Here is a 21,521-nt window from a genome sequence, read left to right on the forward strand (position 1 = left end):
ATGACCATAGCGTATGCCTTTGAGGCTGCTGGACTAAGGCAACCAAAAGGATGAATGAGGAGCAAACAAGAACAGCCTGGGTCACAAAAGAAGCAAATGGAAGAGGTAACCAAATTCTGAGAGAAACTATAGTAGAGAAAATGGAGCCTGCCTGGGTCAATCCTGGCCCACCTTTCCTGTCAAGTTGCAGCTCTCCACTGCAGTTCTCACAGAAGGAATCACATATTAGCTCCTGAAACTGGGCCTGTGGCCCAGGCTGGTCCTCTTTGCCAACCTTGTCCTCCTCATTGGTGGAGAAATCTAACGTGTAGGATTTAGGAGATTCGCACGTGGAAAGGGCTCCTCGTGTAGACCACCCACAGTCTCCTGCCCTCTTTCAAACTTTCTACCAATGCCACGCCACCGCACCCCTCCCGTGACTCATCCGCTTAGCGCCTGAAATAGAGCTCTGTTGCTTCTGTTCAGGGCTTACCCCCAGGATGTCCCTGGAGAGTCCCCGAGAGACGTGGGGATCACCTTTCTTGCAAGGAGATGCCTTCTGAGTCCGTGGTCCTGACTGCCCTTCCCACCTCAGGAAGGTAAACCTCCAGTTCAGGGGAGGCCCACCGCCCTTCTGATGTCCTCGGGTTCGTGCATCTGCACCACGCCTACCACCTTGGCTGTACAACCCCAGCTCCTCAACTGGGCTCCCCGGAGGATGCCCCTCCTCGCCCCCCAGGATTCCCTTCGGGAGATTAGGCGGGAGGCGCGGGGTGACCAAGAGCTGGGGGTGTGGGAGGAGCTGGGCAGTTACCTCATTGAAGCCCTCTTGCAGGACGTCCAGTAAGTTCCCGCGGGTCAAGCAGGCTAGCATTGTTCCTGCCGCGGGGCTTCCCGGGTGGGGTCGCGCCGCCGCCTCCTCCCTCTGCACACAAAGGCGATCGGCTCAGCTCCCTGGGAGCTCTCCGGAGTCCCGCATGCCACTTACTGGAAACCTAGACCCGAGCCAAACTAGCGGCTTGCACTGGGCATGCTCGCGCGCGGGCCGCAGCCGAAGGGGCCCGGCGCTGTGCTGGTTCCTATAGAAACAGCAGGGCGCGCGCTGAGCAGACAGGCGATAGGCGCTCGCAGGCAGCCCCGGGCCGCCAGGGAATGCGGGGAAGCCGTGGGCGCGCACGCAGGCTCCGCACTGGGGTTCGTGGCGAGCACTCACACATGCGTGAGCACACACACACCCGCGCTGACACAAGCGGGTTTGCCAGTCTAACCATATGCTTGCAATCACTACACTGCAGGTTTGGAGGCGGGCGTCCCCGTGCGCGTGCTCGCATATACACGCACGTTACACACACACACACACACACGCACGCACGCACGCACACACACACGCACACACACGTATTCACTCTGCTCACTTAAGGTTGCAAGCACCTCATCACAAGATGGGTGGGAAAAGGAGTGAGTCACAGGATTACCCCACCCCATCCCTGACTCCATTCTCCAGACTAACAGCATCCTTTTTTCCACACTGGGCTTGAGAGTGAGACAACCAAGCAACCTTTTTTCCACGCGGTACTGGAGAACGAAGCAATTTAAATAAGAGGAAATAGAAAAACAAGAAATAACAAAGGGAGTCAGAGGAGAGAGGCTGGGGGGGGGCGCTCTTTAAGTATTAGAATATAAGTAACTGAACAGCACTAAACAAATCATACCATCGTAACAAAAACGGCCGAGACACACCAAGGATGACGAAGGCATTACCACCTGCATCTCTTCTATCTTCTTTACAAAATAACTGCTAAGCGGTAAGGGTGGGCAGGATGACTCGGGATAAAGGCTTTTGTAAAAGCTTGACACCTAAATTCAATCCAGGAGCCTTGTAAAGGTGGAAAGCGAGAACACGATCCACTTGAGTATAGGCACACATCACTCACAGGAGCGCGCACATGAACACACACACACACACACACTAATTAATTGATTTTAATAATAAAATAATTGCTAAGATTCACATGGTGGTATACACCTCTGATTCATCAGAAGTCATCCCTGCTGCATAGCCAGTTTCTGGCCAGCCTAGGCTACACACATTCCTTTTGAAAATAATACACACACATATACAAACACACAGAGACACTAACACTCTAGAGGTTCTGAGTCCAAAGCTACCCCGGTCTATATAGCAAGTTCCAGGGCAGCCGCAGATACATAGTGAGACCTGGTCTCAAACAAAAAAGGAAACCATACTTTGTAAGTGATCTTTAAAATAAAGTTCCCAAAACGCCCTGGTACACTGACAGGTAAAAGCATCCCTGGGTGTAACAGGACCTCTCTTTTGTGACCTGGCTGAGGCCACAGCTTTGATGCTTAGTTTTAAGAACACTATGCATTTGCATATTTGGAGTAACTGATCTTAAAAAGAAAGAAAGAAAGAAAGTCCATTTGACATTGCACTTGTGATCCTAGATAAAAGGGGAGAAATTACAGTGTTAAGACCCAGAGGAGGGCAGAGCCTTGTCCAAGGACACAGCTGGTCGGGGACATGAAATTCAATAATCAAAGAATTACAAAGCATTTTCTAGCCATCCTGGATCCTCCTCAAACTGCATTAGGACCTCAGCAAGAGAAGTCATATTTAACCCAATGACCTCCTCCTTGGGTCACTAGAGAATAAGAAACCCTACCTTGGAGCAGCCTGACTGGACATCTAAAGCTACCCTTCTGACCACAAGAAGCCGGAAGCAGGGTGTCAGCCTGCCCCGAGCCGTGTGCTCGGCTGGTTTAATCCTGCGGGTTCCACTCTGGCTGAAGCTGGAAGAAAGCAGTGACACCAAGTGAGACTCATCCTGAGGGCTCTGTGAGTCAGAAAACCTCTCTGTCCTCCATCATCTAGCTGGGGTGGCTCATCAAGACTCGTCACTGTTGGGGTTGGGGATTTAGCTCAGTGGTAGAGCGCTTGCCTAGCAAGCGCAAGGCCCTGGGTTCGGTCCCCAGCCCCCCCCCCCCAAAAAAAAAAGAAAAGAAAAAAAAAAAAGACTCGTCACTGTTCCTTCAGTTCAAGGCAAAATGCCACCAGGAAATTCACTAACCTATGTTTAAGACGATGGGGCCCTTGATGAGAAGAAGCATAAGACTTGCCATCGAATAAAACCGCACGTGTCACATCCACGTACCTAATGATGCCAAACCAAAGCATTCAGAGAGAGAGAGAGAGAAAGAGAGAGAGAGAGAGAGAGAGAGAGAGAGAGAGACCGAGACCTGCAGGCAGGCATCCGAGGGAGACCTACAGTCATCTATGCTAAGCGACCACTGTTTCTTAAAAACCAGTCTTCGGTGATAACAATGCTGAGTGCTTTGAAGGGAAGACTTACTAAGCAACCAGTTTGCTTATCATTTTGGTCTTTTGAGGTATGGCCTCCGGTAACCCTGGCTGGTCTCCAGCTCACTAAGGTCAGCCAAAGATGACCCTGAACTCCAAATCCTCTTGTCTCTGCCTCTCAAGGGTTGGGATTACAGGCATGTGGTACCACACCTAGACATAACTGACTAAAAACAAAAAAGAAAGTCTGTGCCTTGTGTGTGAAGGTCCCCATTGGAGATCAGACACCAGAAGAGGGTGTTGAGTACCCTGGGGTACAGGATGCTAAGAGCATCCCAATATGGGTGATGCGAACCAAATTCAGGTCCTCTGGAAGAGTGAAGAATGCTCTTAACCACTGTGCCATCTCTCCAGTCCCCATACTGGATTTCAAATCTCCAAAATAGAGATCTCATTTGGCCCGCTACCTTATTTCATACAAGAAAGAGCCAACACCAGGAGCGGTGCTAATGGTCACTCAGTAAATCGATACAGGGAAACCATATCGGGGCTGAAAGATAGTTTGAGGCGACATCTCAATAGTCTGTAGGATAGTGGAACAAAATATTTTTAAATTATATCACCTATATTTAAATGAATTAAATGAGATGGCGTCAACATCTTAGTTGCCTAATTGCCTTAGCTAGATTTCAAGCATACAGTAGCCCTACCTGGCTAGAAGCCACTGTCTTGGACAACATATAGAATATGGAATATTTTCAGGGATTGTACAACTTTGTCTTTGCCATATGCCTCAAATAAGTCCCTTGTCGAGCACCATGATGCCCTCTAGTAGGTTGTTGCAAAAGAAGGGTTATTGCAAAAGACCCAAGCCCAGGCCTCCAAGGGCTTTATTTAGATCTCAGCCCCATGCTGTTGCAATGTCAATAAAGAGCTGGGACAGCAAGTGGGTTAGATTGGAAGTGGGTTAGCACAGTGACTGAGGCGATAATCAATACAATGTAGTGCCCGTACAAGGGATAGCCACAAAGCACTCTGGGAGCTGCAACCCCTTCCTTCCACTGCAGCAAGCCTGGGTGAAGGCAAAGACTGACTGCAGCAAACTGCTTCCCACAGTTCCAGCTCCCTTTTGATTCTGTGTCTGTTGGACCTCGTGGTCCTGCATTATCTTGGCAGCAATGGCAGGTACTTCTTCCACAGACTAAAAGCCGGTCAAATCTCTTAACGGAACAGCAAAATTGATCTCATTTCACTATGTTCCAAGTTCTATATGAAGCATCAAAACGTACATGTTTGATGGTCACAATTACAATGAACAGTTGCTGTTTACATGTGAAGAGAGGTTAGGGAATAAATATTTTTGCTCCTGACCTAATTACTAAGTGGTGAAGCCGGGAACTGAACCTATGGCTACAGGTGCTAGGCAAGGGCTCTGGCACTGAGCTCAGCCCAGCAAAGTACTTTTACCTGATGCCTGCAGCATAGAAGGTACTAGCCTAATGTTCCTAGATGAATGAATGCACCAGTGAAACATTAGAACATGCATTCAATCCATCTATTAATAAATGTAATAACATGTTTGCGTAATTAAGACATTAAGCCTTAAACAAAGCTGTCACTTTGGTGAAAACACTGCCTGTGACTAAACTAAAAAGTGTGAGTTTCACACGTATGAAAAATTTAACATAGCCATTACAGCTGTCGCTCATGATGAAAACACCAAGAACTAAAACTAACAATGCAACAGTCAGTGACCCCTGAAATAATTTCTTAATCTTCCTTTTGTTTCTGCATAACATCTGGGTTCTTTAAGGGCCACACGCTTACACCTTCAATCCACATTTACAGTCAGAGACAGCAGCACAGACACACAGACAGGCTTGTACCCAACAGCCAAGATGGCAAACACACCCTAGCTTCTAAACTGTGTGTGCGTGTGTTTACTCATTACGGTGCAGGGGGCTGAACCCAGGGCCTCGTGCATGCTAGGTAAATCCTCCACTGGGGTACACCTCGTGGTTAAACTGCTCTTTTGTCTCCAGAGTCTTCCCCTTGCCGGTCTATGTTCCTCATAACCATTCTCAGACAATAGATTCATCTTGCTACCCCAGGGCCTATTGTCATTACACACTTCCTTTCTGTAGCACATCAAAATAGAAATTCTTTGTGTCTGGCTCAGAAGGCCTCCCCTGGGATAGCTTCTATTCAGGCTGGAAGGCTCCCAGATTTCCAAGGCTCATTTTTACCTCTGAGTTTTCACACTGACTCTCAGCTTTAAGTGCCCCACATTCTACTCTCCTGTTCCCCATGTCATTAGCATGAGTCCTCCAACCTTTGTTCTCTCCGAAAAACTTCTTTGACCACACTTTTTGTTTGTTTGGTTGTTTTGTTGTTTTGTTGTTTTGTTTTTGTGTGTGTGTGTGTGTGTGTGTGTTGCCTTTTGCCTCTTTTCCTCTCCCCTTTATTCTTTTAGTGCTGAAAATGAGCCATAGCTTTGTGCGTATTAGCTAAGCACGCCACCACTGCCCTCTATGACCTCTTGTAACCACTCTTGATTATAGTCTGTCTTACTCATCTCCATATAACCACGGCTTGTTCCTGCTCCTCCTTCACGTGCCTGCTCAAATATTCCTTAGGCCCTGGTCTATTTTCATTGACAATACCCCCCCCCCATACCTACACGACTAGGTGTGTCTGCCTGATTTATTTTTATTTTTCCCAATAACCTTCACCATCACTGTGGATAGTCCATATTCACTTGTCCTTTTCCTTGTGGGGGGAGTGGGTGGGTACATGTGTATGTGTGTAGGCACTCATGTGCTTGTGTATTCACACAAGTAGAGGCCAGAAGTCAGGTACCACCACCTTGTTTTTTGAGATAAGGGCTTTTACTGGTACTCAGGACTCAGCAATTGGGCAGAGCTCGTAGACACTCCTTGTCGATGCCTCCTGGGGCTGTGATTATAAGAGGACACTACTACATTGGCATCTCTACAGGACTTCTGGGATTGAATTTAGTTCCCTGTGCTTGCAGATGAGACGTTTTACTGAGTTATCCCCCCAGACCTCTTTTTCTTTTTTTTTTTCCCCTCAAGGATAACATCAAACTGGCTATCCTCAGGATAACATCAAACTGGCTATCCTCCTGCCTCAGCCTCCCAGGCGCTGCAATTGAAGGCATCCACTGCACATCTCGATTACTGTTTGCTTATCGTTAACTTCTTGCTCTTAACTAAGTTAACTTGTGCAGGACTTTGGTATGTTTTGTTTAATCCAGAAGTAAGAAGACTTCTCGCCTGGCACACCGCAGATGCTAAATACAAATCTGGATGAATTCTGTAATCCTTTTCTTTTGAAAACGAGAGGGTCAGTGAGACTGGGTGGGTACCTTGAGGGTTTAAAGCACTGGTTACTCTTGCAGAAGACCTAGGTTAGGTCCCCAGCACCCACACGGCGACTCACAACCATCCATAGCTCCAGCTCCAGTCCATGTCAGGACATCCTTTCTGACTTCCACGGACACCAACCACTCATGCTGTGTTTGAGTACAGTAATACATACAGATGACAAAATACTGACATACATAACATAAAATAAGCCTCAGAAAGAGTCAAAGATCAGGCCAGGCATGGTGGCACATGCCTGTAATTTTAGCACTGAGAGGTAGCTGCAGGAGGATCCAGAGTTTAGTGTGATCTCTGAGTCGAAGGACAGCCTAGGCTATCTAAGACTGTTTCAAAAAAACAAACAAACAAACAACAAACAACCCAAAAGATAAGATAAAATAAAATAAAACAAAACTCGAAGGTCTGCCCAGGCCTGACAGTACCTACTGATAATCTCAGCTCCTCAGGAAGCTGAGGAGATTCACATGTTCAAGGTCTCAGTGGGCTACAGAGAGCTGGAGGTTAATCTGGCAATTTAATAAGACGGTGTTTCAAAATAAACAGTGTATTAAAAGGGCTGCGGATGTCGCCCGATGGTAAAATGCTTGTTGGTGCGTATGAGAACCTGTTCAATTCCTGTCACTGGGACAAACAAACAAAAACAGATGAATGCAGAGGTCTAGACCCTTCAGTGCTCTATCACAGTGAGCCTATGACTCTTACTGTATCCTCAAGCCGAGTCTAACGAATGGTACCCTCTTGCATTTTCTTTTCACTTACTCATGCACTCTGTTGTTAAACATACGTTGGCTCCTCGTTGTATGTTTATGTGCCGGGCGCCATTCCTTTAGCAAAAACTGGAAGGAAAGATCCACTTATCTAGACACGTGTCATATACTGAGGTAAGAAACCAGGGTGGAAGGCAGAATGGAGGGCGGAATAGACGACCTAAGAACTCAGCATTAGATGAAATGGACAGAGAGCACAGGGTGGATCTGACAGCCAGAAATGGGCGAAAGGAAAAACGGTAGAATGTTGCCAAAGTAACTACCAGACGGCAGGGTTCAATATAAATCATGGCAGAACAGATTCGCCAAATGATTCAGAAAGGCTGTCTACATTTTTTTTTCCTAAATCGCGTGTCAGGTTGTCTGCCAAACATCCAGTTGACAATTGGACCGAGACAGCGACATCTGGTGGATGTTTGTGGAAATGGCTCAAGTCTCTCAACTAGGAGGATAATGCTCCCGGGCTTCTGCAAGGCCCATCACCACCGGCCTCACCATTACTAAACGCTGGTAAAACCCAGTCTTTCGTTAGGGCTCAGGGTCCTCCCATCTTGGAATCCTTATTCTGATGATCAGTAGCCCTTTGAAGGATGTACACAAAATCTGAAACCACCATTCTTCCTTATTCTGTAAAATGCTCAGGCCTGGATAAATGAAACCAACTTGCTTTGTATTCAAACAACAAGAACCACTTTTGCGTTGGAAAGTAAATCCCAAATGTGCTCTTCCTCCAAATGCATGGCTGTGAGCACTAGGCTTTCTTTTCAATCCCACTGACCATCAGTGTGGTAGGAACTAGACACGAATGGTTCCCGAGTGTATTGCCACACTGATCCATCTAGAGTTATGTTTAATCTTTTTCCTGTGGAGAGGGATTCTGTAGCCTGAAAATGTTCCCTTTTTTATTCTGTTTGAAACTCTAACTGCTCTGGAGAGATGGCTCAAAGGTTAAGAATGCTGCCATGGCAGAGAATCAAGAGTTCCATTAGATTTCCAACCCCCACTTTGATATGCACACACACACACACACACACACAAGCAAAATATTAAAAATAAACTCCTTCATTAAAAGACTATCAAATAATTCTATTATAATGTTTTTTAATATGTAAGTTATATTATTATATATAATAAAGTATTGTTTTAAGGGAAAAATAAAATGCCAATCAGATCCCTTAGAACTGGACTTAAAGGCTGCTGTGAATGCTGGGAATCAAACCTAGGTCTTTTGCAAAAGTAGCCAGTGCTCTTAACTGCTGAGCCATCTCTCCAGCCCCTGGGTTGCACACTTTCAAAGTGATTGGTAGAGAGATTAAAAAATCCAATGAAAAGGGACTGATCGACAGGATGATTATAGCAAATCTGGCCATGGTAGTGCATACTTGCAATCCCAGGTCTTCAAAGGCTGAGGCAGGAAATTTGCCTCACTGTGAGTTACATGGTGATTTTAATGCCAGACTAGGCATAACAAAACTCTGCCTCAAAAGGCCAACCAAGCAGGGGTTGGAGAGATGGTTCAGCAGTTAAGAACCCTGGCTGATCTTCCAGAGGATCCAGGGTTGACTAGTAACATCTATATGCCAGCTCTCAGCTGTCTGTAACTTCAGTTCCAAATGATTGAACACCCTCTTCTAGCCTCTGTCAGCACCAGGAATGTGGTGCACAGATATATATAGAGGCAAAACACCCATACACAAAAAATAATAAAACTAAAAGACAAATATACACATCACAAAGTAAACAATATCAAAGTTTGGGGCTGGAGAGATAACAGCATTTAAGAGCACTGACTGCTCTTCCAGAGGTCCTGAGTTTAAATCCCAGCAACACCACATGGTGGCTCACAACCATCTGTAATGAGATTTGGCGCCCTCTTCTGGTGTGTCTGAAGACAACTACCGTGTACTCATAAAGAAATAATCCTTTACAAAACAATATCAAAGTTTGCATACAATAGGGTCTCATGGAAAACATTTGCATAAATGAAAAGACTAGGATATTGACTAGAATATTCGCAGTTTGCTTCTGGATGGGAGACTCATGAGTTATGATTTTTTGTGGGGTTTTTTTGAGATAGGTTTTCTCTGTGTAATTCTGGCTGTTCTTGAACTCACTCTGTAGCCCAGGCTGGCCTCAAGCTCAGAGATCTGCCTCCCAAGTGCTGGAATTGAAGGCATGCATCACCACTGCCCAGTTTAATCACAATTTGTGAAGCTTCTCAGATGCTCTGTAATTAACATCATTTTTTCCAAAAGTTTTTTTTTTCCAAAAGGAACATTATTTCTGAACAAACTTTATTGAGATCTTTTAAAATAGTGCATATCTACTGATCAGTTTTCCAACCTCTCCCTGGTCTTATGAATCCCAAGAAAAAAGTAAGGACTCAATGCTCAAGTGAGCTAGAATTCCTACAAGGAGGAAGAGCAAGAAGGGAAGGCAATATCCTGTTCTAGGCTCTACACAGATAGCACGGACATTCCTATAAGGTAGGTCACCGCACTCCTGACAATGCACCAGCACTTACAGAGGGCGCTCCAGGCAGAGAGGAGTTACAGACTCTCATAACCACTTGAGTCCCCATCTTCAGATTCCCTAGAAGATCCGACTCAGGGCCACCTGAAGACAGGAAAAGGAGATGCGTGAAGGTACATCGGAGAAGAAAATTCAAAAGCTAAATTAAGGCCTGGAGAGATGGCTCAGTGGTTAAGAACACTGACTTCTCTTCCTGAGGTCCTGAGTTCAAATCCCAGCAACCACATGGTGGCTCACAACCATCTGAAATGAGATCTGATGCCCTCTTCTGGTGTGTCTGAAGATAGCGACAGTGTAATCATAATATATAATAAATAAATAAAATATTTTTTTTTTAAAAAAAGCTAAGTTAGGAGCCAGGTCGCTTCCTTTAGTCTATCAACTTAAGTCATCTTGAAGTATCAGACTTAGGACCCTGATGAGCAGCTAAGATGCTATAATGGCAAGAGAGTCATCCTAGTTGCATTTTCTTTTATCTATGTGTTTGTGCGTAGGGGTAGAGGCGGGCTGGTGACAGTGGAGGTCAGAAGAAGGGATGGACGTCCTGCAACTGGAGCTACCGGAGGTTAAGAGCCACTGCACGTGGCTGTGGGAAACCTAACTCAGGTCCTCCAGAAAAGCCTTGATAACTGAGCCATCTCTCTAGTTCTTCAGTGACACTTTAAAACAATTTTAACTTAGGTTTTCACAGAAATAAGAAGGATGTTTTCTTGGCTCTACTCTCCACCACCTCCCCCAACACACAGTCTTCCCCACACTTGTCCAAAAAACAAACAAACAAACAGACAAACAAAAAACCATGGGACTTATTAAGATAACCAGAAGAAATACCAGATTATCTGCTCTGGGCACATTTTTTATTCATCAGAAACTTCTTCGGGCTGGAGAGATGGCTCAGTGGTTACGAACACTGACTGCTCTCCCAGAGTCTTGAGTTCAGTTCCCAGCAACCACATGATGGCTCACAACCGTCTGTAATGGGATCCGATGCCCTCTTCTGGTGTGTCTGGAGATAGCTAGTGTACTCATACGAATAAAATAAATATTTTTTAATAGAGAAACTTCTTAAACTTACTTTTATTTTTATCCTGGGAAACTTTTAACCTGTCACAGGAAGCATATACATTGAAACTGGGTGTGGGAAGTTGAGAAAGGGTCCCATGAAACCCAGGCTGGTCTCCAATTTTCTATGTAACAGAGAATGGCTTTGAACTCCTGAACATCCTGTCTCCACGTTCTAAGTGGAGGGATCACAGACACACATGCTGCAACTGGTTCAGCATTTAATTCTATGGCAGAATTTGCCTACCCAATTTTATGTCAATACAGTGTTGCCTACAGCATTTTGAACCTCAAAGCTAAGAACCCTTGAAAAGGGTTATTTTGTTTACCCCTAACTAGCACATAGAAAATAAGCCATAGAATTGCCCCAACAATTTGCAACGAGGGTAGTTTTCCAGCCCACCTCTTCTAAACCCACTCGAACTAACGGGGTCGGTGTCAGAGAAAAGGCCTAGCAATTACTTTAAAGGTGGTGATAGTGGCGGCGGCAGCGACGACTACTGAATTTTATGTGATACTACAACCATTGTAAATTAGCGTTGATTCTCTATAAGGTTGATAATAGCAACACTAATGTGTGGTGTGTGTGCGTGCGTGTGCGTATGTGTTGCAATTCCCTTGTCAGTATTCTACTCATCTTCAGGGAATCATCCTCATATTGATCCAACAGGTATATTTGGGGAGAATGGTACGATGGGTTAAGGAAGGGGAATGAGTTACAACTCATCTCCAAGCTCTAACGTCTGAAGCAGGAACTTCACACTAAGACTCTACAGGGTCCTGAGAGGACTCAGACCGAAATATTCTGCGTTTTCCCCTTCGCACCCTCGTCTCTATGCACATCTCTATTTCCGATCTGGAGGCTCAACAAGTGGTAATATTTCTCAGCTACTCACCACTTTTCAGCACCTACCTCATAAATTATCGGCCGGTTTGGTTCAGCATCTTCCTGGCTAGCCCGCACTTTTACGGAGCTGCGCGTTCCTGCTGCCATGGCGACACGAAGGCTTACGTAGGTCGGGCCTGCCTTCCCTGGACAAAAGCCAGCCCCCGCAAGCCTAGGCTAGGCTCCTGCCTTCCAGGCCCCGCCTCCAGTCGACCAAAAACCCGCCCCTACCACTCTGGACCCGCCTTCCAGCATCCGTATCAGAACCCCCTACCACCCTCCGAGACCGTCATCTTCTTGTTCCCACCCCTCATTTAGTCCCGCCTACCGCCCGCCTTCAACCAATAGAAGCTTGCCCTCTGTTCTCAAACTCACACCCCAACCACTGACCAGTGTAGGCTGATAAACCTTACAAAACTCAGCCCCGGGAACAATCAATTACCAGCCTGTTCTACATATTATTTATTGACTGATTCTAAAGGTTCCTCAGACTTGCTAACAGTCTTGCAAGGAGAGTTTCTCCGGGATGTCTTCTGAGGGCTGTTAGTATCGACAACTTGAACTCCTTGCGGCTTAGTGGTTGGAGTCTCATCTCTGTGATAAAGGTTGGAGCCCTTGACTTAGCTATTAGGTTAATTGCCTACAATAGTCCTGGGGCTGTGTGCAAAAGCTCAGAAAACTTTCCCAGAGCGTTTCTCTTCGGCTTTGGGGTACAGGTATATAAATTGGATAGAATTAGTTAGCAGAGTGGCCACATCTGTAACGCCAGCACTAGTAGTAGGAGGTGGGGATAGATTATGATGTCAAGGCCGTCCTCAGCTATGCAGCCAGTTCCAGGCCAGTCTGGGCTACATGAGATCCTGTTTCTCAAAAAAAAAAAAAACAAAAAAACAAACAAACAAACAAACAAACAAAAAAAAAAAAAACCAACCAAGAAATAACCAAATAAACAACAAAAAGTCCAAACAAAATCAAATATCATTAAATAACTCCTATCAGAAACAGCCAGAGTGCATAGAGGGTTCTTGCTGCATTTGAGATTTCAAATAATATTAGGGCTCAAAGAGCAATCTTTTTGCACATAAATATTTTTTGGAACTCAGTCCACCCATAGTTAACCTTACCACAACAGTGGCGAACCAAAAGATTCATAGTGGAGTGAGTGGTGGGGGGACCCACAATTCCAGATGTTCTGGTGTGCTTTAAGATAAATACATGGTCAAGGTCCTTGTTCTCGAGAACAGTAGATTATTCCCACAGTGGTAAAATCATACAAATCAGAACTTCCAAGGGCTCACACCAGGGTTCCATTGTTGCTGTCATACTGAGGTGTGGCCTGGGGGAAGCGAAGGGTGGCGTACTCCGTAGCAGATTCTGAACGCAGGCATTTCACCTTGAGAGAGTGCGGCCGCATTTGGCTGAGCACATGAATGTCTGCATAGTGCAAGTCATTCTCCTCCGATGTGCAGTCTGAACTTTTCTTTTGCGGCACAGACGGGTGTAGCACTCGCTCGTACATCGGGGCCGTTGTTTCATAGTCCTGGTAGAAATCAACAGAATTAAGGGAGGTTCCCACGCAGGACCAGTTAGGCTGAGGTCCCCTTACTATGTTCCTTTGGGAGGCTAGGGAACACAACATGAGTCTCAGTCTCTCTCTCTCTCTCTCTCTCTCTCTCTCTCTCTCTCTCTCTCTCTCTCTGTGTGTGTGTGTGTGTGTGTGTGTGTGTGTGTGTGTGTGTGTGTGTGTACACCTTGGAAGAGGGTCCCTGCGTTCCATCTTGTTAGAGACAGGCTCTTTCTTGTTTGCTGCTACATAAGCCAGGCTAGCAGGCTGGAAAGAGTCCAGTGATTTCCGGCTCTGTTTCCCATCTCCCAGTAGGGATGTGCTGGGATTATAGAAGCTTCTGTTACTGCCTCTGGCTTTTATGTGCATTCTGGAGATCTGAACTCAGATAGTCAAGCTTGCACGGAAGGACTTTACCTTCTGAACCATCTCCCTAACCTGACACAGCAATTTCTACAGATGGTTGAGATGAATCTGTCTCGGGGTGAAAAAGCTGAGCACTGGGATCCAACATCTGAGCCTGAGGCCAACAGAGGCCTACCGTTACCTTCGTGCCATTCTGCCATAACTGTTGCTGCTTCAGGATGTTCAATGTGGGTCTTGTTTGGCTCCCTGTGAGGAAAGAAAGCCAGCTTTAACTTTAATCTCTCTTTCCATCTCTGCTAAGACTGTCCTCTTCAAATGTCTATTGGCGTGGGAGTCGAGCAGATCTCTCTGGCTGCGTGCCTACTTACTTGTCTCAGGTCTACTGACCTATTTCCAAACTCCGTCTCAGGATATCCAATCTGGCCCATTCCCTGTCTTCTGTCCTCCTTGCTCATGAGCCCTCAAACATAGTTTCATGAATATGCAATGACAGCTCATCCTGTGCTAGGCTCTGGGCCATGCTCTGAGAGATAAGGAGGAGTAAGCTATTTCCTCTGCCTTGGGAAATCTACTGTGTGCCTGGGAAGCCATGTGAGGCAACAGACTACTAGAAAAATATAGTGCATGCTGAGCTATACCAGTGGGCCACTTTCAGTCAAGCCATTCTCTCCCAAGCGTCTGCATGAGGTAACTCCTCTGCCCCTGCTGGCTCTCTCTTCTGTTGACCTATGAAGAGATTACTTCCACAGCCTCAAGGGTTTTTTTGTTTGTTTGTTTGTTTGTTTGTTTTTTCTGTATTCTGTTGTAGAACCAATAGATATTACAATTATGTATTTACATGAATCTGCCTCTCACAGTTGGTTTTCAGCTCTTCCAGAGCTCTTAGAACACTCTCCTGGGCCTCGCTTCCTCACTGGGAACCTACAGAACAGCTCCCAGACAACACAAGTGCTCAACTGTATGGTGTAGCTATGAGCAACCAACTCTGTCCCTTGAAGTAATGGGAAAGTCAAGGCCAGCATGTTAGAGGCTAGCCTCGGACCCAGTAAACTAAATTCCTCTCTGTCTTGTCCAAGGTCAAGTCTCTTTCTTGTCTTCTCCTGGGTTTTACTGTCTTCTCTGATTTCCCTTGCTCTGAATACCCTCTCCCCTATTACCTGTCTTGTTTCTCTTCTGGAAAGTCGATGGGCAGCTCCTGTGTGGAGAAACAGATCACTGGTGTGCAAGAAGGACTCTGCACATTCTCCCCTTCGCATTTGCCCCGCCATCTCTTTCACATTCTTGGATGACATCCCCCCGCCATCCCAAAGATTCACTTTGTGCCAGAGTCAGCCTGAAAGCACTTGCCAAAGGTACAATGCCTCTCCTAGATGGATGGTTCTGGAAAGTAAAGCGGTAGAACTGAGATAATCGCACCCAAAATACTGGTTTAGCCAACCAGGCGCGACATGCCAGGGATCTTGCTGGCCTGAAGGTTATTCTGGGCTTGTCTGTCAAACTAATCCCAGTAGAGTCTGAGGGACATCTGCCAAATTATGGAATATATTCCTGGATCCAGAGGCTGCGTCTTCATTGCTATTTTTTTAAGGTGTGTGTGTGTGTGTGTGTGTGTGTGTGTGTGTGTGTGTGTGTGTGTGGAGGGGGGTGTCTTTGGAAACCCGAGACTTCCATTCTGGGAGTCATAGGAGCTGTCACAACCAGGGCTCCCTAGTCAAGGCCCCTCAAAGCTCTATTCCAGTAAGTGGCTACCCTTCCTACTTCCCTGTCCTTGTTTTTAGTTAACAGACGAAGTGAGAGATGCTTAACCTTTAATGCCCTTTGGAGCACTCTGTCTACAGAACTGGGAACATGGACTTTGGGGAGTGACTCAGCAACCTTGCTCCTGGGGTCCCTCGTGGCGCCTACATGTCTATGTGACTGATGCACAGGGAAACAGCCCTTGTCTGAGGAATCAGGGTGAATAGTTTCAAACTCCCTTTGGCTGTCTATTCTTGCTAGTATATTTCCAAATCTCACAAGAGCCCCATCTGTCTGATTTTGCCTTTCCTCAGGAAGTTTCCTTCTCATGGATTAAAGAGAAAGGAAAAGAGAGACACGCAGACATCTAAATCATGCTTACTGTACTACTGTGGGGCAGATTTTTCCACATGTTTGATAAAGAGCTGTTTTGGCATGATTTTCAGTTGTGAAGCAATTTGCTGAGAACCAGGGAGTTGGTCTAGCCAGTCTCTGCCTCTGCTCCTTCAGCTCTCCCTTTGGGTCAGAGCTAGGTCATTGGAAACAACGCCCTGTCCCTTGTCACACTCCTGTTTTCCTGCTTGTTTGTATTGAAGTGGACAGAGAGAATATGGATGGGATAATACATGACCAGAGTCATCCAATTTTAGTGAACAGAGCCTGCTTCTGAGTTGGCTATTACACAGAACTTGGACACAACCCGATAACCATAGGTGACAGAATTAGTTTGAGACTAGACTTAAAGAATCTAAATGGGCCCATCCTCCACAGTGGTCATAAGAATAAAAATGCAAACAGTCCTTTCAGAATGGCAAGGAGGATAACTACCCTTAAGCATACATGCATTTACTGTCTGATGTAGCAATCTCGTGTCCCAGGACAGGACCACACACAGGTAGATATGACTTCTTATTACAGCATCACTGCTTCAAAACAGGAAACATCCTAAATGACCGATATTGATGAGTGACTACGTAAATGGTAGATATAGAGAATGGCAAACCGGGCAGCCATGTTGAAAACGGTGCTGGAAGAACACCTCAGCACGGACAGTTTTCACTGTTTATTAAGCTAACAAAATGGCGTGCTTTGGGGATTAAAAACTATGCGAGTTTCAAAATAATGCGAAGGCTGGCTCAGTGGTTAAGAATGCAGACCGTTCTTGCAGCGAACCCACGTTCTGTTTCTAGCACCCACATGTGGTGCTTCACAACCCCCTTTTAACTATGGGTCCTGAGCACCCAACACCCTTTCCTCAATCCACCCTCCAGATCCATACCTAAAACTTTAAAAACCAACATGGGGACACGTGAAAATGTTCTTCTCTTTGCTATGATCTCTCTTTCATATATAAAAATGACGTATCTATTTAATGTGCACTGGTGTTTTGCCTGTATGTATGTCTGTGTGAAAACGTTGGGTCCCCTGGAACTGGAGGAACAGAGAGTAGTAAGCTGCCATGTGGTTGCTGGGAATCAAACCAGGGTCCTCTGGGAGAGCAGCCAGTGCTCTTAACTGCTGAGCTATCTATCTCTCCAGCCCTTATGATCCCTTTTTATTTTATACTTGCTTATCTTCCAAATTTTCTGCAGTAAATGCTTACTGCTTCTATATCAAAACCGGCAGTAATGAATATTCTATAAGAGAGCTCATCAATTATCATACTATGTTGAAGTCTGGGTTTTTAATATGATATTGCCCATTAAAATCTGTCCAAAATTCTACTAGTATTTCAGGGTGCAAACCAGATTTTGGTTAAACTGTTTGGCACAGTGTTACTAGAATGGGCTCTGGAGTTAGAATGGCCATATCTGACTAACTGTGAGACTTTCAACAGGTTTTTAACCTCTCTGAGCTTCCTCCATGTTCTTAAAAATAAAGTGGACACTGTTAATAGAATCTAAACATCATGGGATTGTTATTAAGGATTAAATAAAATAGCGTAAGATATTAAGCATGACTTCTAACATTTTACGAACATCAACAAAAGGCAGACACAAGACTTGCCTGTGATCCCAGCACTTGGGAGGCAGGGGCAGAGGGATTGCCACAAGTTCAAAGTCAACTTGATCTAAGTAGTGTGTTACAGACCAATCAGGGCTACAGATCAGAACCACCCTCTAAAAGTAAGTAAACCAGGGCAGGGCCGCGTGTAGTGGTGCAGACCTTTAATCCCAGCACTGGTGAGGCAGAGTCAGGCAGATTCTCTTGTGAGTTCAAGGCCAGCCCGGTCTACATAGAAAGAACCTGTCTCTAAAATCAAACGAACAAAAGAAGTAAATAAATATACAAGTTAGCAAATATACACGTATACGCAGGGACCTATTTATTTGTCCAAGTTTGGGTTTTTGAGACAGGATCTCACTATGTAACCTTGGCTATGCTGGACTGGCCTGTCTCTGCCTTTCAATAGCAGGGATCCAAGGCATTCACCACCGTGTTTAGACAAATGTCCTTTTATAACTGACTTCTGCATCTGTCACTTCCTGGTGCTTAGCACATGCTCAGTTAATACTTGTTTAATAACCAAGTAGATTAATGAACTATCAGGCACAGGACTGCAGTCCAGTATTGTTTTCAAGTTTTAGGTGCTTCCCAATGTATCTCACTTCTCTCTCTACAGGCGATGTTTACTTGTAAATAAGTAGTCTTTGAACTCTGCCCCAGTCATGGAATTATGTAGCTAAGAGGCAGCTGACAAGATTAAGCCATATTTGGGAGTCGTAGTGGTGGTGAACACCCTGGGGGAAAAGTTACAAAAACAACAAATTATTCGGTTTTTTTTTTTTATTTATTTTTTGTTTTTACTAGCGTTTGCTCTCTAAAACCAACCTATGATGCAACAATAGGGATTGTATATTTTAAAAAAGCTAGGACCCGGGGTTGGGGATTTAGCTCAGTGGTAGAGCGCTTGCCTAGCAAGCGCAAGGCCCTGGGTTCGGTCCCCAGCTCCGCGGGGGGTGGGGGGGGGAGCTAGGACCCAGTGCAATGACCGGACTACCTGAGGCCACACAGCAAATAGCATGAAAGTTATATTCGCATTTCCAATGGATACTCTTCCTTCCTACTTCGGCAATTTCAAACAAACATTTGTCCAAATGCGGTTGCTCAATCCATGGTCACATCCCTGATTACCTACTAAGGAAAGAATGGACTGTGAAGTCTAGCCGCTGCACTCGGAATCTTGTTTTACCGGCTAAGTTACTAGCCATGTGACAGTCATTAACTTCTCTGAATCTCCGCTCCGCTCCTTGACTGGCTATTCAACGGTAAGACCACTCACTCCCAGGAGTGCTGGGACAATTAGTCGAGATTATAAAGTGACTGCGCAGAAAGAGCACTCGAATGCTCCCGTTATGACGATCTAAGGAAGAACGAAAAGGAGAGCATCAGAAGGAAAGAAGAGAAGAGAGAAACAAGGCTGGCCCACCAGTGCAGCCAATCTCTGGCCACTGTACAGCTTGCTGTGTTTTCTAAGCGTCCTAAGGTGCCGCTCTGTGTTCGACCCAGGACACGGCAAGTGGAGGAAAGCACGGTCTCCAGGCTGTCTGATTCTCAGGGTTTCATATCTACCACTGGAGGCGGTCCCCTCCACCTTTCGGCCCTACTCACCAGCTTCCCCCACAGCACAGCCGGTTTCCCATGGCGGATGTGTCTCACAGGGAGCGCAGCTGGTTTTCAGACATAAAGAGGGTTGCGCATTTCCTGGTTCCTGGCTGAGCGAACCGCCGCGGCTCCCAGGGAGTCTGTCAGTGTCAGATTTCAACAAAGGAGGTTGGACCTTAGAAGCCACCTGGTGGAATGATTCCCAAGTGATTGTTCCCAGCCAAAGGGCAAAGAGACACACGGGCTCCAGGTGAGAGTTATCTCACCTTTGGGATTTGAAACGTCTTTTGATGAAGCTGCAGGCTTCGATTTATAAAGAAACCTGAGATACAAAAGGGCTCTGAGTTTCCATAGGAAATGTCTGTCACTGTATCGCGCGGCCTTTGAAATACACCCTCCATAAGGGAGTAAAGAGTGGTCCCTTATGTTTACCCTATCACACTCAGGTTTGAGTTTCACTGTCAAGGTAATTGGTAATAGATTCATATCTTCTCAGTGTGGGTTTGAATCCTAGAGGCTTTTGGAACCTGAAATGTAGGGAAATGAAATGCTCTTATATTCTCATTACTAGAATTAATGTGTGCATATCTCCTAACTATTTACCGTCTAAATTTATAAGTACTGAATGCATCACCTAATCCTCTTTCTGGTATAAACCAGATGGCTGAGTGATTGGCACGGAGCACTCACTCAGTCACTATAAAATCTCCACTTACCCCTGCTTGTAGCTTCTGCTTCCAATGTCCCAAAATTGGACTCATTCCTCACTGGCTAGAGGCTATAAGGCAGCTAAATGAATTCCCCTTAGAATTGACTATGGTGGTGTATGCCTTAAATCCTGGCACTTGGGAGACAGAGGGATAAGGATCTCTGCGAGTTTGAGGCCAGCCTGGGCTACAAGGAGCAAGTTCCAGGCCTGCCAAGAATTCAAAGAATTTATAGAATTCTTTGAGAATTTCTGTCTCAAATAAACAGAAACAGAACCAAACAAGAAAGAAAGAAAGAAAGAAAGAAAGAAGAAAGGAAGAAAGGAAGGGCGAGCAGACTGGAGAGATGGCTCAGTGGTTAAGAGCACTGACTGCTCTTCCAGAGGTCCTGAGTTCAATTCCCAATTAACGAGAGAAGAGTAGAAGAGGAGAGGAGTAGAGGCCGGCCATGAGCACGTGGAGGGAAGGGGGAGATGGGGAGAGAAGGGACAAAGGGGAAAGAGGGCAAGAGCAAGAGAGCAGAGAAGAGCCAAAAAAAGAGTGAGGAGGGGGCAAGCCCTTTATAGTGCCAGGCACAGCTGGCTGTTGCCAGGCAACTGTGGGGGTGGAGCTTAGACAGAATACCAGCACTCTCCATCTTTGAAAAATTGGGCATGACAGTAACACCTATAGGGCTGTGATAACTGAAGGAGAATGTGTATACAAAGCTTTAGTCCGGGCCTGACAGATGGGACGTCCTCAGTAAGTCTTAGCCACTGTCACTATTATTAATTCTTGTTCTCAGCCAGTTATCAGATGGCAAGGCATTGTACTTTACTATCTCATGTTCCAATCCCTCAGACCATCCTGTATCCTACTATTAACTATATTCTTTTCAGCCTGTAACCTGCTTCCCCTTCCCCATCTCGAAAGCCAGCGATAATCCCCTGCCTCTTACAGGATAGAATTCTCAAAGCCCCTCACAATCCGCTTCACTTCCAGACACCTTCAGCAACTTAAAGGACTTTATACAGATTCTTAGAGGGCCAGAAACTCCACGGAAAAGACAAAAAGCACCCACTACACCTTAAAACACATCAGTCCAAGTGTAGAGGGATTACAAAGGCTGATGAGGATTCTCTCAAAATCTGACCCGGCCAGTCCATATCTGGAATTATTTGAGGCTCCTCATGGATGCTCAGGGTCTATTGTCAGTCTATTACGAGAGAGTTGTGTGTGTAAGAAGAGGCATAGAAAGTGACACAAGATATGGCTCAGTAGACTAGTCACAGCTTTACTAGGGAGAGGGAAGCTTTAGAAGAAATTAGCCAGGGGTTGGGGATTTAGCTCAGTTCCCCAGCTCCGAGGAAAAAAAAAAGAAGAAGAAATTAATCAGGCCTGGTTGTGCCAGCCTGTCGGCAGCCCCATGTGACTGAAATCTCGAGTGAATGTGTACTTTGATGTGGGCTCAGCCTTTTAAATATGGATATTTATGAACGATTGATCAGTGTGTACAAAGACTAGCAACTTCGGCTTCCTCCTCCCCAGTGTTCGAAGCCCAACATAGAGCCTCCTACCAAGACCAACCCCAGTGCTGTATCTAATAAACA

General features: G+C 45.7%; 2 protein-coding genes across 11 annotated transcripts in view; both read right to left on the reverse strand.

Annotated features, from left to right (window-relative positions):
- Positions 1 to 12,269, reverse strand: part of Dixdc1 (DIX domain containing 1) — a 73,378-nt gene extending 61,109 nt beyond the window's left edge. For 2 of the 8 annotated variants that reach the window (XM_017595732.3, XM_008766295.4), the window contains exon 1: positions 794 to 3,008. In XM_017595732.3, coding sequence (XP_017451221.1) covers positions 794 to 853 — 60 coding nt within the window. In that variant the 5' untranslated portion in view covers positions 854 to 3,008. 8 annotated transcript variants of the gene reach the window in all.
- Positions 12,270 to 12,390: 121 nt separating this feature from the next.
- On the reverse strand, positions 12,391 to 19,380 carry C8h11orf52 (similar to human chromosome 11 open reading frame 52). Of its 3 annotated transcripts, none has more exons than XM_063266160.1 (4): positions 18,755 to 19,019; positions 15,040 to 15,077; positions 14,064 to 14,128; positions 12,391 to 13,492 (listed from the first exon to the last, which is right to left on the reverse strand). In XM_063266160.1, the coding sequence occupies exons 1-4, from the start codon at positions 18,829 to 18,831 to the stop codon at positions 13,247 to 13,249; spliced, it is 426 nt and encodes a 141-aa protein (XP_063122230.1). In that variant the 5' UTR covers positions 18,832 to 19,019; the 3' UTR covers positions 12,391 to 13,246. The 3 variants fall into 3 exon arrangements, with proteins under 3 accessions (XP_063122230.1, XP_038938092.1, NP_001103029.1); NM_001109559.1 differs by lacking the exon at positions 18,755 to 19,019 and adding an exon at positions 19,232 to 19,380 and having other exon boundaries at positions 12,398 to 13,492; XM_039082164.2 differs by lacking the exon at positions 14,064 to 14,128 and having other exon boundaries at positions 18,759 to 19,026.
- Between the last annotated feature and the right edge of the window lie 2,141 nt (positions 19,381 to 21,521).

The sequence above is a fragment of the Rattus norvegicus genome, chromosome 8 (genome assembly GCF_036323735.1).
Source record: "Rattus norvegicus strain BN/NHsdMcwi chromosome 8, GRCr8, whole genome shotgun sequence".
NCBI classification, from domain to species: Eukaryota; Metazoa; Chordata; class Mammalia; order Rodentia; family Muridae; genus Rattus; species Rattus norvegicus.

Excerpts from the sequence above, each read along its gene's own strand:
- C8h11orf52 (XM_063266160.1), bottom strand. The coding sequence starts at position 18,831 with ATGGCTAGTAACTTAGCCGGTAAAACAAGATTCCGAGTGCAGCGGCTA. Across the intron at positions 15,078-18,754 it reads GTCCATTCTTTCCTTAGTAG|GAGCTGCCCATCGACTTTCC; the intron begins GTAATCAGGGAT and ends TTCTCCACACAG. Across the intron at positions 13,493-14,063 it reads TATGGCAGAATGGCACGAAG|GACTATGAAACAACGGCCCC; the intron begins GTAACGGTAGGC and ends GATTTCTACCAG.